The 19,138-nt window shown below is 41.1% G+C and overlaps 1 protein-coding gene across 9 annotated transcripts in view; it reads left to right on the forward strand.

Moving 5' to 3' along the window:
* GPATCH2L (G-patch domain containing 2 like) overlaps positions 1 to 17,559 on the forward strand; it is a 33,006-nt gene extending 15,447 nt beyond the window's left edge. For 6 of the 9 annotated variants that reach the window (XM_048059843.2, XM_048059844.2, XM_048059846.2 and 3 more), the window contains 3 exons: positions 1,127 to 1,212; positions 11,179 to 11,270; positions 16,185 to 17,559. In XM_048059843.2, the coding sequence (XP_047915800.1) occupies positions 1,127 to 1,212; positions 11,179 to 11,270; positions 16,185 to 16,357 (351 nt within the window). In that variant the 3' untranslated portion in view covers positions 16,358 to 17,559. The remainder of the gene's footprint in view (positions 1 to 1,126; positions 1,213 to 11,178; positions 11,271 to 16,184) is intronic. The other 3 variants (XM_066998130.1, XM_066998131.1, XM_048059847.2) reach the window with 1 other exon arrangement.
* The last annotated feature ends 1,579 nt before the right edge of the window (positions 17,560 to 19,138 follow it).

Raw genomic sequence — 19,138 nt, forward strand, 5'->3', positions numbered from 1 at the left:
AGCTTTGTTGTACTTAGTACCTCTTCTTTGTCAGAAAGTTTGAAGGCAAAGGCCTAGTACTGAGTTCTAGACTAGCATAAAGCATTTCTGACGAGAGGTCTTCTACAGCTGTGGATTATCCCTATCCAGAAATGCATGTATCAGTCACCCTAGTAATACAAGAACAAGTGTTCTGGAAACTGGTGAAGCACTTTGCAAAGCAGATGGGAATGAATTAATTGCTTGTGGTGTGAATTATAAACACAGAGGAGACCCTGAATGGAAGTGTAACATGGGCACCCCAGACTAAAGACCACTCTAAATCTTCTATGTGTACCAAACAAAGCTTTTGCTGTGCATTGTATGAGTAGATTTGTTCCATATCTTTCCTGTAAAAAAATATTTTAGAGTTGTGTTTTCTACAGTGAACTGTCTTAAACAGGCTTGATGCCTTTAGGGTTTGTCTAGTGCCTATCTTACAAAGGATGCAAGATTAGCCTGACCACACGTGGTTTCAGAAAATCATTTTAAGCAGTTTGCAAGGGAAGCTTGTGAGCGGGAGGAGCAGCTCACTTGCTGTGGAATGAATTGGGAGCTCGTTGTGAACTGAGCCTCGTGGGCCTGAGCCTTCTAGAGATGTTTCAGTGACATGTATGGCCACCGGGAATATTGGCACTGTTGGAAAGTTCTATGATTGCACTGTTTGTAGCAGTGACTTTTCATTCTGCAATATGAATGTGGACAGGGGACTTCACTTACACGGAGGTGAACTTTTTGCTTGTTACCACAAGCAGTGGAGCAGTGGTTGTTACCACAAGCAGTGCAGCAGTGGAGCCCTTCAAGCATGCTCTCAGTCAACAAGCATATGTAATAATACGAGTTGGAAGAGGAGTGTTCTTGTAGGGCTGTCTGTTGGGAGAAGATGGTTATGAGTTTTTCGGTTGCACCCTGTGCTAGCTTTTTATCTGAATTGAGAGTCAGTTCTCACCTAGCCTCATCCCTTGGTATTCTGAAAAGGTATTCTGAAAAGGTTTCCTTATACTGTATGAACAACTACAGGGAATAGATCTGAAGTAGGTCTGAGCAGCTGTATCTGGAGACTATTTCCTTTAATGCCTTGCTTAAATAAAATCTCTTGACTTTCCAGTTCAATCCATTATCTCCTCTGTACTCTCTGGATGTGCTTGCTGATGCTTCCCACCGAAGATGCTCACCAGCACACTGCACCGCCAGGTAACTCTGCTCTGTTGGGGTTGTCTGACTTTCCTCCCATACTTCCCTTCAGGAGTACTATGCAGTCTGAACAGTACTCACAGGCCTGGAAGTTAATGCGCTTTTCCTTGCAAGGCCTGTGTTCAAACTTAGCATAGAACATACCAATGCAGCTTAGCTGGCAGGCTCTGTACTCTAAGCACTCAGGATATATTGAAACAGTGTGTGACAGACAGGCAGAATATACTGTCTTTTTAGAAATAAATGTGATCTGTTTCTCATTGTGCAACGAGTTTGCTGCGAGTCTGTTGTGTAGGTGCAAATGGGCACAGTATTGTTCCCCAATATTCAAATCAGAACAAGATGAGAGGGAAAGTGCTGACAGACTAGTGTGAGTGCCTTGCTGAGGCATTTTGGTATCCTGGGTGCCTAAAATAGACTCTCTCAACAGATTCAGAACTCACCTGAGGTGACCTCCAGTGGCTTGGTATCTTTCTCTATTGCAATTTAGATCTGGTCTGGCCAAATGTTGGGGTTAACATTTGAATCTGCATGGTTGGGGTTAACATGCTCTTTGGGTACCTTTTGCTGACTAATCCTAAATGAAATCCAAGCGTTGGTCTTGGAGGTGACTCCTGTTCTTGTGCTGCAGGTGACTGTTTAAAGGTAAGGTTGAGCTCTTTCACTGTACAAGGAGACAGACTTGCTTGGGGGCAGCTCTGCTTACGTGCTCGTACGAAGGACCAAATCTGAAAGAACTGTCTGGACTTTAAGCTTCATGTTTTTTTTTCCCCCTTGTTAATTAGCAAATAGAGCATGAAAAATGTACTGAGGTTGTATGTGTCTAAACGAAAGCTTGGCACCCACCCAGCAAAGCCTCTCCTCCCACTGGCTACTGCAGGGAATTTTGTGATGTCGCACCATGACCTCATGCTGCTGTAGCCAGCATGCTAAAGCTGGAAGGGGAGGTAGGGGGAAGGGAGGGAAATCAACTCTTAAACAGTCAGCTGGATGAGAATAAAAAGAATCCAGAAGATTGTGCATCAGCAAATTGGTTCCTTTCTGTGCTTTTGCCCCAGTCTGGGGATGTTTTGTGCCTGTGAAGCAAGAAGATTAATTGACCTCTTCATCTGCAGTGAGGATAACCTTTCTTGTGCCTCAGGTGTTTCACTTTGTGCTATGCAGAAATTACAGGTGAGACCAGCTGTTTCCTGTTTGTCCTCTAGAAAGGAGATCTGGACAGCTCCTGCCCACAAATTTGAACATAGCAAAGTTCTGCCTTTATGATGATCAGTGAAGGGCTTTTCCAAAACTACTGAGTGTTGCAAGAGATTTCTGAAGCTGGAGTGATCATGTTTGCTTGGTTTTACTGCATATATAGTCTAGTTAACCAATGGACATATGCTTGGTTCCTTCCTCTAAGGAGCAGGTGACTGCTGTCCTGACAAACAATATCCCTGATGAATTTTACTGAATGTTGGCAGAGAAGTTGTTTGTCTCATCCTAGCAGTGACTGCATTTTTAAGCGCCTGTCATTTGGGAAAGCATTTCGTTATTATAGTGTGAAATGTGCTCATCTTTGGTGGGGTTGGGGGAGTGGAGGGCAACTATGGTAAGAATAAAAAATGTTATATGGCCCCATAATGTGGCAGGGATTGAATTCTTTAGTACAAGGTGCCTGTTTTATGTAAAGATGCTGCCAAGGGCACAGAAGGAAATCGATTCCTTCACAGGTATATTCTCTTAACAATAGTAGTTCTTCAGGTACTTCAAGAGCTAAGTCTATTGGCAGTCCATTTGCTTACAGGAACTTCAGGTGATCTCTGTAAGCTCTGTTCAACCATTGCCCCGGTTAACCTCTTCCTCTTTTTTTTCATGGACAGAGTCAATTCCAGCAGTTTGTGCTTTAGTAAGGTCCTAATAGCTTGCATCTTGTCCTCAAGAAACTCTACTCAGAGATTTGTCAGAATGGGGTGGGCATACTAATGCCCTGAGAATTATGTGAAATAGAAGAACCCGTCTTAATATTGTTTCTTCAACTTGATGCCAACTGTGTGATGGAAAATTACCTCTCTGCTAATCTTCTGCTAACACAAATGTGTCCGATGGAGTATAACTACCAGGTGGAGTCTGCCCCCTCCAATGGAAATGTTTTCTTTTCCTCTGTGGTGGATTTTGGTGTAGTTCATCTGGACGTGCAGCATGTCACTGGTAACCCAGTGCTTCATTTAACCAGATCTGTTGCTCAGAATACTGAGCGCAGATGGGGGTGTTCAAGAAAGGCTTTTCAGTGTCAAGGAGGAAGTTCTATGTATGTGGAGGGTTCCTTGGGAAGTCTTATTTGAAAGGCTGTGTGAATTGTACACTACCAAGATTACCTTTCTTGCTTTATGTCTGTGATGTGAAGAGATTTCATTCAAAGTGTGTGCATAGCACTGGGAATTTCACACCCATCATTAGAAGCAGTTCTGTGTGTGTGGTGACTGTTATCATTAGTGGTATAATTTTATTTTGTGAAGCGAGGAGAGTTTCCTGCTTTCTTGCAGTCCTCCCAAGGGACAGCTGGTGTATTAATTTGCTGTATTGCCTCCTGGCTGTTCCCAGGCTGTTTTTCCTCTTCATCATGGAATTTTTAATGGCCCTGCTGCCTCTCGGGAGGCATGCGAGGAAGAGTACCTCGGGGATCTCTTCCTTTTTTCACATGCCTATAATTACTCTCCTTTAAGAGCACAAAGCGTTTGCTAATCATGTCTTGTCTGTTAAGGTTTCTGCTTGACGATGCAGGCTGTTAAAAGCAGGCTAGCAGAGACTTGTATGGACAGCCCAAGTGATCATTCCCCTCTTTACCCTCTACCCATTTGCCTCTCTGGGTGAAAGGAGTGGTCTGTACAGAATTTTCTTCTTTAAGTCTTTAACTCTCCTGAAGAGGATTTTGTACAGGCTCAAGCAGAATGTTATTGGATTCTGGGTATCCAATGGCTCTATCAGTGGAAAGATATTATAGGTTGTGGGTTGGTGGAATGTTATTCCACTGAGGCAGGATGAGAGTTTCAAAAGAGCCTAGAGCCAATGTTCCCTTCAATTTAAGTTTTAATAACAGGTAGAACAAGAGAGGAAGGTAGAAGATGATAAATTGTCCCTAATGTCACTTGTGGTTTGTCTAGCCTTGAAAATAGGGCTATGGGTGAAAAACTTAATTAAATGCTCTGACCGGGGTTTATAAGAAAAGTGGACCTCAGTGCCCAGTGAGATGGCAAGTAGATGTTCAAGATGAAGATTTGAAGAATTATGTTAGAGAGACCTCTGAACAGTTCAGCTAAATCCTCAAAGAAATGAGGAATACATCATTTGCACGCCCTCTCAACTAATATTAACCATAAACCTAGAGGCTTAATTGGGTTTAGAAGCAAGACTTGAATCTTGCCTGGAACATGGGATAGAAATCCAAAAGGGTTGGTGATCATCTTCTAGTAAACTGCCAGTTGTCCCAAACCCTGCATTTGTTGGTGCTTTTGGAGTGAAAAGGCTTAGAGGTCTCTAATTCTAGTTCTAGCTCTAGAAATATGCATGTTTAAGTAAATTCCTTTTTTTTTCTTTTTTTTTTTTTTTGCCTCTGTGCAGAGATCCTGGCATTTCTGCCTCTTACCCAAGCATGTGGAAGTATAGGGATTGCCTGCAATGTCAAGCCTTTCCTGAGATAGCTGAATGAGTGAATGATTGTTCACAGGTTTGTGTTGTCCCACTTGACCAGGACAGTGTCTTGCTCATTTCATGTGACCTATCCACACATCTTCATCTTCCTGGAATGTCTGTATATAAAACTGTCTTTGCTGCTGACTGCTTTAGGCATCTTTCTCTCCTTTTTTTTTTTTTTTTTTTTTTTACCACTTAGCCGGAACACTTTCATGTCTTCTTTTGCTTCTAAAGCCTAGCTAATATTCCAGTTGGGGATATAACTGAATTCTTCTGACAGGCATACAGTGAACAGCAGCTATCAGCCTAGTGTCATATGCAGTTGTGTAAGGCCTAATGCTTCCATTTTGGTGAATCCTAATTCTCCAGAGTGAAAAATAAATTCCCCTTGGCTTCAGAATCTTGTTTACTTACTCTCTCTTTCTTCCTCTATGAAGCATGTTCCCATTGTGAAATCCATGTACTCAGTAGGCCTGGCAAATATTAGGGCTGTTTCTGGCACATGTATCATGAGTCAGTATGAAAATAGTGAACACAATATATGGGATCGCATCATCTCTATTCAGAACACTTACTTGGGAAACTAGAAAAAAATGCGTTCCCTCTTGTTAGAATGCTTACTTGGGGAACAGAGTGCAGCTGCATGAAGGCCCGTGACATTCAGATGATTTAAGAAGTGGACTGACCTGTTAGTGATTTTGAAATCTGAAAATGTGCTCTAGCAGTTGTCTCATGAGGCTCTGCGGGGCAGAGGAGACTGCTGCAGACAAATATCAGCGTAGTGATATGGTAACAGGAGCTACTTGAATGGCAGCTTTATATGCAGACTGGATGAGCAACTTGTATTGATTTACAAATGTTGTGTGCAGATCAGACTTTGGTGCCCAGCTGGGTCTATAGTTTAAAAGAGGATGAGGAACTCTGCTCTTACTATTAATTTTGTGAAGCCACCATAAACAGCCTCAGGTAACACTTCAGGGCTTAGAGGAAGAACCTTTCATTTGGCCTATGTTTGCTGGGAATTCAGCATCGCAACTGCAACAGCTGGGCTGTGTGGAATTCTTTTGGTAGCGGTTTCCTTGTTGAACATTTACTTTAACATGAGGATAATAGCACCCCTTGTTTGTATGACAGTAGATTAATGGCTACCTTATTTTCACTACACAATCCACGTGCTCTGCATCTTCCAGGGATAGGGGTAGAATAAAGATTGTCAGCAGAGAAACTGAATAATGTTAAGATTACAGTGAGAGGCATATACCCCCAGGTGTCTGATAATGCCACCCCTTTCCAAGAAGGCCACAGACTGTCCCAGTTAGCTGTGCAGGCTCTTCTTAGAGGCATCTGTTATGAGACTGAGGTGTATTTTACCCTGGATTTTGAGTGGACATCATTTTACAATCTAGACTTCTCTTTACAGATTGAGAAGGTGTGAGGGGCCTGATTCTTTCAGTCAGGTTCTTTGTGAACTGATGTCTGCTTGTGCTCTGCATTGTTTTCCACAGATTGTATTGTTTGCCAGTCTTAAAACCTACAAATTTTCCATTTTTACATCTATGACAGGGTTAAACAGTAGCAAGCTCAAATGACCCTGGTAGTCCAACATGCAGTCAGCTTGAACTGTAGGAGTGAAATAGGACACTCCAGTGTATGCAGTTACAGTTCCTTTAAAGAAAATAAAAATAAAACATCATAGAATAAATATGTCGAAGAGAAAAGAAAGGAAGCATTGCTCAAAATACTTCTGACACATTAAAGACAACAATGAATCCCAGCTTTGTGCATAGCAAAGCCTGCTTTTTCTCCAGTGTGACCTGCATGCAGAATCAGGTACCTTGAGTGCTATGGTACAAACAAAAGATAAGAAATTACCCAGGAAATACGGATTTAGCTTATGATTTAAAAAAAAAAAAAAAAAAAGGCACATCGCTGTCAGAAACAAACTATATTTTTTTAATATAAAACCATTTTTTTCTGTACATATGTAATTTTTCATTCATTAACTACTGTCAGTGAGAGGCCACAGTGTTTGGTTGTATATATTGTGGCTACCCAGGTAGCTGTACTTTGGAGCCTACTTTGTGTCTCCAGATGTGTTCTGCTTTTTCTCTTCCCAGGGTAGAATTTCAGTCCTTTCTGGACTATAAGGTAGGTTTTCTGTGGTCACCTATCAGATCCAAGAGTGACTGAGCACTGCAACTTTGTTTTTACTTATGATCCACCAGCCATCGTCCAAAAGTTATCAGGCAATTATTTACTTGTTATTGTTTGTGCAACATCAAGGAAATTATAGAATCCTAGCAGAAGAAATAGAAAGCCAGTAAGGATGGAGTAAGTACCATTCTACTTTTCTCAGTTTAGGCCCAAATCTGTCATCCCACCAAACTCTTTACCTCTGACTTCTTCGCAGAGGCTTGTGACAGTGTACCAACGTGTATTTGCTGTCATCCTTTGCTCTTGGTCTTGTTCTGTTTTACTTCTGAGTCATTTTGAACTGTTCAGAGGAGTTGTTAAAACTCACCTTTCACAGAACAACTAATTCATTGTTGCAGCCTGTAACTGAGATTTTCACAATTCATAATTCAGCCTGTCTGATGTTAGGTGGTATGCTATGCGTACCCATTGCCTTACATTCCCGGTGCTGGTGTTTCTAGGAGTCTGCTGTTAGACTGGTATTTGCCAACCTATTCTCTTACCAATATAGCACCTGTGTTCAGGTTAATAATCATAGAATCATAGAATATCCCGAGTTGGAAGGGACCCATAAGGATCATCAAGTCCAACTCCTGGCACCGCACAGGTCTGCCCAAAGTTTAGACCGTGTGACTAAGTGCACAGTCCAATTGCTTCTTAAATTCAGATAGGCTTGGTGCAGTGACTACTTCCCTGGGGAGCCTGTTCCAGTGTGCAACCACCCTTTCGGTGAAGAACCTCTTCCTGATGTCTAGCCTAAACTTCCCGTGCCTCAGCTTGACATCGTTCCCACGGGTCCTGTCACTGGTGATTACGGAGAATGGGTCACCTGCCTCTCCACTCCCCCTCACGAGGAAGTTGTAGACTGCGATGAGGTTCCCCCTCAGCCTCCTCTTCTCCAGGCTGCACAGGCCCAGTGACCTCAGCCATTCCTCATATGTCTTCCCCTCTAGGCCCTTCACCATCTTCGTCGCCCTCCTCTGGACACTCTCCAACAGTTTAATGTCCTTTTTGTACTGTGGTGCCCAGAACTGCACACAGTACTCGAGGTGAGGCTGCACCAGCACAAAGTAGAGCGGGACAATCCCTTCCCTCGACCGACTAGCAATGCCGTGCTTGATGCACCCCAGGACACGGTTGGCCCTCCTGGCTGCCAGGGCACACTGCTGGCTCATATTCAACTTGCTGTCAACCACGACCCCCAGATCCCTCTCTGCAGGGCTGCTCTCCAGCGTCTCGTCGCCCAGTCTGTACGTATAGCCAGGGTTGCCCCGTTCCAGGTGCAGGACCCGGCACTTGCTCTTGTTAAACTTCATGTGGTTGGTGATCGCCCAGCTCTCCAATCTGTCCAGATCTCTCTGCAAGGCCTTTCCACTCTCATCTGAGTCCACAACTCCTCCAAGTTTGGTGTCGATGGCAAATTTGCTCAAAACACCTTCTAGTCCTCCATCCAAAACATTTATAAAAACATTGAAGAGGACTGGCCCTAAAATGGAGCCTTGAGGGACCCCACTAGTGACCATAATCAGAAATTGAAAGGTGTGTTAGCTACCAAAGAATGCATATTTCATAAAATGTGCCTCAGATACCCTTCCTGTCCATGTCTTAATGAGGTCTATCATTCCTGTGTGCGTTCTTCTCTTTCTTCCTCTACCAAGGTACCTACCACCTGGAGATTCCCTGTATGCAGATTTACGGTGCCCATAAAGTGCACCAACCACTTGAAACTGACACTTTTACCACCAGGGCAGTCAGAGCCAGTGAGTAATCAATAGGTTCCTGATTTACTGACTGGAGTCTGGGTGATCAATAAGGGATAAACCTGAATGAAATACATGTTACAGAGACAATTTATGACCTCTGAGCCTTTGTGCGTTAGAGGCAGGGCTGATAGATTCAGCATCCTTGCTACTAGTCTCCAGATGGAGTACAATTTGCCCTTATTTTTAGTACAAGAAGGGATTTTGAGATTCTCAGATTTTCTTTTTTTTTCTTTCGTTCTGTGTAATTGTGAGGTAGAGGTAGATATGGTCTGAGCATGGATCTGAGAACCAGGAGCTCTAATTCTAAATTTAGCTGTAACATTTGTGAACAGGGAAAAATTGCATAAAGTCACTTAGAAATGATTGTGCATACTTTCTTTGTAGTTTGTAGTGATTATCTGCCAAGGATCAGTTAGCTTATATAGCGTAAGCTCATAAAATTAAAAGTGAACCTTTTCTTTATTATGTAATAAGATTATTTGGATTGTTGTATGTAATCATAAAGTCATCTAGTTAGTAATCTAATCTTGTAACAGTGATGCTAAATAAAAACCTGATGTTCCACTTGATTGACACTATATTTTCCTTGGGCTATGTGTGCCTAAATGTTTCAGAATACATTGTAAAACTGTGCCAAAACACTATTTGGCTGCTATCACAACCATGTACAAAAACACTTTTTTAGCATATATGAGGTCACTTACAAGTTAGTCATCTATGTGTATAAACAAAGGATTTGTATGTGCAGTCTCCAGGTGTGCTGGTATTTTTCCAAGCCCTTAGTTCTGATTATGTTAATATGTGCTCCCAGAAATTAAGGATTTGAAAAATTGGCCCTCAGTGGAATTTAACACAGGTTAAAAAATTTTAAGCTACTCCTTAATGTCAAATTAAGATGACAAATCTTGTAGAACTTCAAAATTGTAGTTCAGAATACAGAATGGTAGCTATTTTGTTGTTTTCTTTCTTATTTTGTGATTGCATGCTTGTTACAGGTAAGTAGGTAGACCCAGTAGTATTCAAACAATTTATAGTTTTGGCTTGTACAGGAAATTTTTTGTGCTCCCTACCCTGTTCTGTATAGCTACAACAGGAAACTTCCTATTTGCATAAATTCAGCTTCTGAAATTGTATATATTACAAATATGGTGTTTTTTAAAATAAATTTTGGCATGAGGTATGTAGCTGCAATCTTTCCCTCTTGCTATTTGTAAAAGTTCAGCACTTGATAAATGTTCAGGAAAAGAAATCAAAATAAGCTTTAAAGACAGAAGCATTTCATCACTTAATTGTCAAAATGTATATGGTTCCAATCTTTACATGATGTAAACACCTCACAGTCCTTAATGGTTTTTATTTGCACAGTAGTTCTGCATTTGTCACATCACATCTGATGCAGAGAGCAACCAAACAACTCGCCAAAGAAATTCTGTTATCTCAGACAAAGCAGGGGTTTGAATCCAACATCATTGCTAAATTATCCATTTGTATTCATTATGGATTGTATTTGAGAAGGTTCTCTGAACTGCTGCCAAGGCTGTCTTTTCTGAATTAAACTTCACTTCTTCCTAAGTCTAGAACTTGGAGGGTTGCTCTGTTCAAGCAAGTCCTAGTAAGGCAGGTTTCTTCTTAGTTGGCAAAGGGTTAAACTGAAGTGGTCATTGGTAGGCTTCAGACTCCACAGCTGATATGACTGGGACAGATTAAGCCTTTCAGCTATCTTACAGGTGCAGCAAGGCTATGATGCTGCAAGCCAGATTCAGCTGTTTTCACTGCACTTTCTATAAGGAAGTCATCATTTTGAAAATTCATGAAACAGTTTTGCATTTCTAACTACGTGAACTTACAGTTATAGTGGAAATAGTATTCACGGACACTTGGACTATAGGTACTTCGTAAGATGACTAAAGTTTTAAATATGTTGTAAGCTAGTTTCTGAATAAGGGAATAAATATCTTGTAATTTCTTCAGTGCAACCTTGCAGACATTTTTTAGACTTGTATAGAAGTAATGATAGGGTGTCTCATATCTCTGCTTGATCTTGTCTTTACTTATGCAAAAGTTAGTTAAAAGTGAATACAAAACTAGATCCTTAAAATGCTAGGAAAGAATTATTATTTTGCTCAGTTTATGTTTGTGTGCTCTTAAAAGAAGTGTGAGCATAATGTTATGTTAACAAAAAATCTGAGGAAAACTTCCCTGAGAAGCTCTTGGTTCACATTGACTATTGATTAAGAGGCTGATGCGGAGGAGGGTTGGAGGGATGACTGGCCAGAGTTTTGTGGGAAGGTGACCCTGGAACAGAGTTTAACTGGCTGTTGTTTTAATTTCTCTGTAGGCAAGCAAATGTACACCTGGGACCACCATGTTCAAGGGACATCAAGAGGAAACGAAAGCCAGCTGCAGCCTCCACATCCAGCCCAACATCAGGTAACCTGGATTTATCTGTCTGCCAGCATGTCTAAAGTTGTGTCCCTCTTGGGCAGAGTGCCAGAGTCAGAACAGTCAAAAATAGCATTACCTTGATTTGGAACAAAAAATACAAGTGAGAGAAAGGCAACATGTAAGAGAATATCATGTGTTTTTTGTGGAGCATCAAAAGCTGCCAAGTAAACTAATCTTTTATAACGTGGCTATAGTAAGTTAACATAACTTAATGCTCCACTGTGCAGGGGCTAATAATCTGTTTTGCCAGAAGGTGTTATTTCCACTGTTCCTAAATTATGCAGTATATGGTAATAAGAAGGTGATTGGTGTACACAGTGTGTGCCTTCAGTGTTGGGCTGACATTAGCTGGTGGCTTTGTGCCCTTTTTCAGGGTGCCTCTGGACACTTTGGCAGGAGCAGAAATATGGTAATTTTTATATGATCATTAGCTGAGAAGACCTAACTCCCTTGGAGTTGTCTTACTGTTGTGGGTGAAAGTAGTCATTTTTTTTTTCTTTTTCTTGCTCTGGGGATGTAGTGTTTTCCTATCATTTAATTCTGGAAAGTGATTATTCATCAGAATCTTTAAAAGTGTAAATCCACAGAACACAGAAGGTTTTAGGAGACTGCCTTCTGGCCTTTCACCTTACCCCACCTCTTAAAATATTTTGCCTGCTATCAGTGACTGATGTTCTCCCAACTAGCTCATTAGGAAACTATGATTGTAATCCAGTGACAAAGAATTGGGTGAACTGATGGGAAAAATGGTGATGGTGAAAACCATGATGGCCAAAGAAACTGGTGATGAATAGGGGGAAATGAGGTTTGGGTTTCTTCATTGGGCTGGTAATAGACAGTAGAATAAAGAAGTAAGGATGAATGTTGTACTATCTCTTCAGGTCATAGGTCTGGAGTGCAGACTGCCTAAAAGGTTTCATATTAAAAAAGAAGAGAAAAGAACATTAACAATCTGTTGCTCAGCAGAAGTGTTACTTGTACTTGTTATTGACAGTTTATTTAGGATGTCCTTTCCTAGCTTTTGAGCATCCCGTGTTAGGGTACTCAAACTTCTGAAGTGAAATCGTTTGTAAAATTGTATATGGTAGCCACAGAATTTTAGTTCTGAGGTATTAGGTTTTCTTGGTATGAATGCAAGTGTCTCATTATGAGACATTTTTACCTATCTGTGTATCTTTTGTTCAAAGTGTAATTTCTGTACTGCATTGCTGGTCATGCTCTATAGGGAGAGCTTCTACTTTTATGCATGCATGTTTCAAAATATTATGTGCATTTTACTTAACTGACTAGGCAAAGTGTATAGTGAACGTCTTTTTACAGAGCTGAAGCTGCATCTGGAGTGGAACTCAGCAATGGAATATAGCACAGATGTCTGACAATCTTTTAGGGAGGAAGAGGGTGAAAAACAGTATTGCAAATTAAGGAAGGAGAGTGTAGTTGCTGGAATCTGGACAAGCTTGTGCTGATCATCAAGAGAAGAGTGCTGCAGGATCTTTAAAGGCAGAAATGGTAAAGAGCTCTGCCTTACACCCTGTTTCTAAACAGCCCCAGCAATGTTAACAGATGGGCAGGGTTTGCTACAGTGCTTGCAGAAAGAAACTCATGTGATAGGGTAACTGAAGCTGAGTCCTAGCTAACTTTCTACAGCAGTCTCTCAAATGCAGCTGGAGTACAACCTGGGCACGTAACTTGGAAACTTCTAAAAACTGATATTATTTCCATTGAAGGTGATCTGACTGCAGAATGACTAAATGCCTGAAGAAATAACCCAGGATTACTCTGCAGTAATGTAGAATTAACTGAAGCCTCTTAGACTTGTTAGACATTGGTGAGGCAGATATAGATTTTTTCTGCCTTGTATACACCTACTCATCTCTACATAAATGTCCTACCCTGAATTCCCCTGTCACTGAGGAATCATGGCAGCCTCATTTTCTCACTACAGAGGCTCTGTTTGTGGTGTCTTATTCCTTTTTCAAAATATGAAACATGGGTGAATCAGAACGCAAGCCAATGACTGTCACTGCAGGCGTACACAGTGTTGGATTTCTTCACTTTTAAATAGATTCTTAGCTGAGTCCAACTGCTCCCGTCTCACTTGTTGACCAGGTCCTGCTTCAGTGATCTCCTTTTTTGCAACCTGAGTGCCCCATGGAGGTGAAGGACACAGCCTGAGCTGGCTCCATCAGTCAGCAGAACAAATGGGCTTGCTCTGCCGAACATCGGGCCATCTCGGATTCCACCTCTTTTATAGAGATGAGTGATGAAGAGGGGCTCGTTCCGCTTTGCCGCTGTATTAATACACATCAGGGGCCAGCTCCCGGCACTAAATCACGCTACTGCATACATCTGTTATCGGACTCCTCACTACTGTGATGAACAAGACTGCAGATAGAGGCTTCCTCATGTCATTCTTTATAGGATTTTCCTAAAAGAATAAATAGCTCAAATCTCTGCCAACATTCTCCCCTGTCATTGTGATGAATTTAGCTTCTTTCTTAAACATGCAGCTACAAATCTTCCCCTGTCGCTTCCCCCGCCACCGCCATCCACTGAAAGTTTTGAGTTGAATTTGGCTGAAATCAGAAGATGCTAATAAAAGGAATATGAGATGTGGATGCTGGCTCACTTCTAATTGCAGGAGTGAGAGAAGGGAGCTGGAGATAGGTTTATTTGGGAGCTAAGCAAACTAGGTTTATTCCATGTCTTCTCACATGCTTTTATGACAGTAGTTATGGGTTCTGGTAAAGGATGCTTTGTTAGAGACCTTTGTGTAAACATCAAAAAACATGTATTGTTGTAGCAGAAGTGCCTAGGTCTCTATTGTTATAGCATTAAACTTCCATTATTTGTCCACCCTTTGAGACTAATTAGCCTAAATACCACAGCTGTGGTTGAAGAAAAACATTTTGGAAAAAGGCCTGAATGTTGAGAGCAACAAAAAAAAAGTCAGAAAATTCAAAATTCACTTGCATGTCAGGGAGTGACTGTTACTACCAAAAATAAGTTGTCACATGCAAGTGTTGAGAGATATTGAAAATTAAAGTTAGTACTGTCTGTGCTGCATGATTCAGCAGTGTGTGAGCCCTAAAGCATGAAGCTTCCACAAAGCAAGAACAAAAGTCTGATTGGTGTAGTTTGGCAGTAGAATAAGAAAATCTGGCTGTGAGAAAGACTGGCTGTGCTGGATTAGATGAAAAATTCATCCAATTTATTGACCAACAACCATGCCTACGGAAGAGGAAAGTCTGTGGTGATAAAAATCCTTCAGACTTTCAGTGATCTAAGGCTAGGGGCTTCAAAACACAAGGATAGTGTCCTTGTGTTCAGTTAGGCTCAGCTTCAGTGAGATATATTTGGAATAATGTCCCCTGGGGCATAGAAGAGCTTGTTTGAGAAATACTTTTTAAAGCTTCCTTCTCATTGTAGTTATTCTCTAGCTTGAAAGGGATCTCATGAAGATTGTCACATCTGTCTTCCATTTGTCAGAGCAGACCACAAGTATAGATGGTCATGACGTATATAGTGAACGGTTGTCCAGCTTTCCACTGAGGTGTTCAGCAGTTGTGTGCTTCAGTCACCTATACACGTAGCAGTGCGTGTGGTAACTCACATCTTATTCAGGTACTGCAGTGGGGAGTCTGGACGAAAAATCCTCATAAATAGATTTTGTCTGTCTTGACGTGCGTTCATACTTGTAAAATAATTCAAAAAATTCTAAAAGGTAACAACTGCTTCTGAAACTGCGTATTAGAGAACAGTCTGAGTAGTGGCAATTTAGTGAATTTTGCCCTTTATTTCTTGATTATACATTCGCTCTTTGCCATGCTGTGATGGCACCCCATAATAAGAAGCCTGTATTTTTTTCTTTGATCAAGGATGAAGAGCCCAAGTGGGGAGGCTGTTAGTGAAGGTCCTTAGTGTAATATCGGTGGTGATTATTAGTTCAAGGGCTTTTGCTTACTTTTTCTTTTTTTGCATGTTCAGATGGAGGAAATCAATGGGCTACAAGTAAAACACAGCATATACTGTTATCAGCTGTATTGTTGTAGTTGTGTGGAAATGACTCACTCTTTTGGATTTGCAGGAGCAAGACTGTTGGGTTCCAGGTCTACTGAGTGTGGAACCTCAGCCATTGATACTATTTTTTTTATTTAAACTTCAAAGCAGTCAGTCCTCTAGTTGAGGCTTATTATGGCCTCTTTATCCTTCATCCACTACAGAGCAGCAGAAGCAGCTTGTAATAAAAACAAACAGTTATTTCATTATTCTGCTCATGATTCAGTATACTGAGAATGGGAGCAAACCGTCATATTTCTAGGTTTTCTTGCAGTCATTCTAGAAATTTGGGTTACTGTTTGGTTGAGCTGTGGATCTGCAAATCCTTCCCGATAATTATAGCCTGTCCCATTTTGAAGCAGTGTTTGTATTGAGAAAATGAGAATGGATTCCAGCCTATCTTAGCCAAGTAGCTTCTTGTTCTAATAGGCTGATTTACCATGTTGGGTATATGTGGAGGTTCATGGTACCACTGGTATTGGTGGTGACCTATATTCTCTTCTTTAACTGAGCTTTTCAACCTTGAAAATTGTCAAGCTTTCAGAGACTTGTTGATTTTCAATAGGAACTCTGACTAAGGGAACCGCTTAGTGGACTGGTAGCTTGGAATTCTAAATGTGGGAATCATCAGGGCAAGGATGCTAATGCTATCAAGAACCTGTATTTCAAAAGAATTTGGAGGGGGCAGAACTTGCAGGAACTCAATCAATAACACCCTCGTATAAGTAATGATATATATGAGGAGTTTGCCGTGAAATCACTTGTTCTAACTTGTTTTTTTTAATCTCCTTTTCCTATTCTCTTCCTCTGTTCCCCTTTTCCTGCAATTTTATATTCCAGCGACTTTATCTGTGCACACGGATGCTGCAGAGTCAGACCTACCAGCAACAACATCCCTGAGATCCCAGAACTCTGAGTGGACAGGGAAAATACCAGCAGCTGAGAAAGCCACTATTGCTCCCTCCACTAACTTTTTTAAAATGCCGCCAGAGAAGAGCCCCGGATACAGCTAAAAGAAACCATTGCAACTGTAAAAGCTTGCAGGATTTTGGAAGTGTTTGACTCTGGTGTATGTCTTCATCAAACATCTTGTTTGGCAGTAGTGATATCTTCAGTACTGGCACGTGATGTGTGCCATCATCCAGATAGATCTGCGTGCCCCACATATCTAAACGATGTTTGTGAATCTGTGTTTAAAAAAAGGTAATCAGTGTTGGGACTGCAGTGACTTTTTAAACTGTTCTTGCTATTGCTGTATTTATTATGCATTCATCTCCTTCCCTGATGCCAGCTCCTATGTGCTGGGTTGTATACAGAATCTTTTGGATTTTCAGATCTTGATCTATATTCACCCATGGACATGTTGCTTATTTGCTGCATTTGGCATTTTCTGTGTGAAAGTACCCCCTGCCACTCAAAGAGGCAAAAGTCCTTCCCCTGCTTTCTCCAAGGCCATTGAAGATTTCTTGACTGGGGAATTAGGGGAGGGAATGCTAACAAGATGAAACATGGAACCTGAATTCTGTAGTAGCAGAATGTTTTTAGGCAATGTGTGAATGAACTCAAACCATGTTGCTTCTAGTGAAGCAAATACAGTGCTTGTCCATTCAGAAATTGCCCCAGGCTCACTGACAGCACGATCCATTTCCTTCTTCCTTGTTCTGAATGTCTTTCGTCTTGCTTTGTGTATTGCATGTTCTTTCCTAAATCTCCTACTGGATAAGGATTTGGAAGAACCACTTGGACATAAATGTGCAAGCTGGTGTCATGGAAAGGAACCTGGGCCCTCGAATATCCTTCAAGTATGGTAGAGGTTATACCAAACTTCTGTTTCTCAGTGTTTAACTTCAAAAGAGACTGTCTGCATTTCCCAGGACATTTTCCATCAAAGTTACCATGTAACTGAACAACAACAACAACAAAAAACATTTAAAGTGTCACTTGTGTTCAAAGCCTTCTTGGTGCTGATCAGACCACTTCTGTCTAATGTTCTCCCTCCCTTCAAAAAAGTATTGTCTGCTCTATCTGTTGGAGGTGTCTCCACCTGCTGTTGATTGTATTTTACTCTGCAGCATACACAGAAGAGATTCTGTTCTCTTTGTAATGCTTTCACTTGGTCCTCTGTTACCTTCTCTCTTGCAAAAAATATGGATAGTGATTTCTCCCCTCTTTTTCATCTATTCTTGATCACATTACACGTACTTTTATTGAGTTACTCTGCCTGGAGTTTATTTTGGGCTAAATTTTTAGGATATATACCTGTATAGCATGTGTCAAAGGGCCAGTGGCCTCATGGGTTCCCAAGTCCTTTAAAAATAGGATATATTTGTATGCACACAATTACTTTTGCTTTTCTCTCTGGGTGGAGCTTCCAGACAGGACAACTGAAGCTCGTAAAATTCATTTTGAATGTGGAGGTGCAGTTAGCACTGTTTTTACTGGTTTTTGCAGTGTTTTTAGTGGTTTTACAGTGTTTGCCTCTCCTTTATAAATCAAATAGCTGAGGGACAGATTTGATTTCAAAGCTATAAGGCAGTGTTTTATATTTAATTATGTATTAATATTCTAAATGGTCATAACATATTCAAAACAAAAAATTGAACGGCTCAGTCTAAATCATGATTGACAAATACAGTTATATTACAGACACAACGGCCTGTGTCTGATCCCCTAATACCTACTTATTCTTGGGGAGAGATCCAAATTGGATTTGTATTTTGCAGCCCAAGCAAACTGTCAGATCTGCCCATGCAAATCCCCCTCAAAATATTATTTCTTTTTAGTGGTACATTTTAGAACTATTTAGAACAGGGAAAGCCTTTTTACCTTGCCAAAGGTGTACAGAGGTCAGTTTGGCTTATGGGACAAGCAGTGAAGGCTTTGTGGAATGAGGAGTGTTCCTGTTTTAAAGTAGCCCTTGGATTGTCTTATTTTGTACTTGGAGCACTTGGCTCAGTGATGCTTGAGAGGTAGTGGACAAAGTCTCAACACTTGGAGGGCCTGTGATCTAGAATTTATAAAGAGGAAGGAAACCTGAAAAGTAGTCAATTGTCTATCTTGTACTTGTGAGCACAGTGAAGGCAATGGTGGTCGCATTCTGCTGACAGCTGGCAAATAAATTTTTGGTTTAGAGTTTTGTAACCCAACTTGCAGAGAGTGGTCCCCTGAAAGAGCATTTGTGCAATTCAGTGTTTATCTCATGAAGGCTCTTCCACAACCGCTTTTGGTTTGAGTCTATTTAACAGACTCATTCCAGTTACCAAGCATTTAGTTGAAATTTTAAAATCTGATCTTCTATGTTGCCCTTTTTTAGAACAATTCTGATACAGCAAGATATATTCTAAGTATTCGTCAGAGCAATACTGTTCCTTTTGTGGTGGCAGGACAGTTTAAAACCTTTACAAGAGGTGTTAGGGAATCGACAGCCTTCATCTCCTTCTTGGGAGGAAGGACACCAGACTTCACATGATTTTTCTCTGGGGGCAGTGAAAGATAAATTATCATCAGATTTTCCTATTGAGGTCAGTAGCACTGTTCATCTGAGTAAGCCGTAAGGTTGTAAGCTTCCTAGGAGGTCCTCCTTGCCTTTAAAGGTTGAATGTACCTGTTGTGCTACTGAAGAGTAACTATAGCAGGCCTTGTCTTGATTAATCATGCTTCCGGCTATGGCAGCTTCCTGGAAGTGCTTGGAGACTTAAATTTGTAGCTTCCCTGTCTTTCCTATTTCTATGTTGGAATCCATTTGTAGGTCAGTCAGGCTCTCAACCAAATTTGATTCTCCTGACTGGCAGACA

This window comes from Anser cygnoides, chromosome 5 (genome assembly GCF_040182565.1).
Source record: "Anser cygnoides isolate HZ-2024a breed goose chromosome 5, Taihu_goose_T2T_genome, whole genome shotgun sequence".
Taxonomy (NCBI): domain Eukaryota; kingdom Metazoa; phylum Chordata; class Aves; order Anseriformes; family Anatidae; genus Anser; species Anser cygnoides.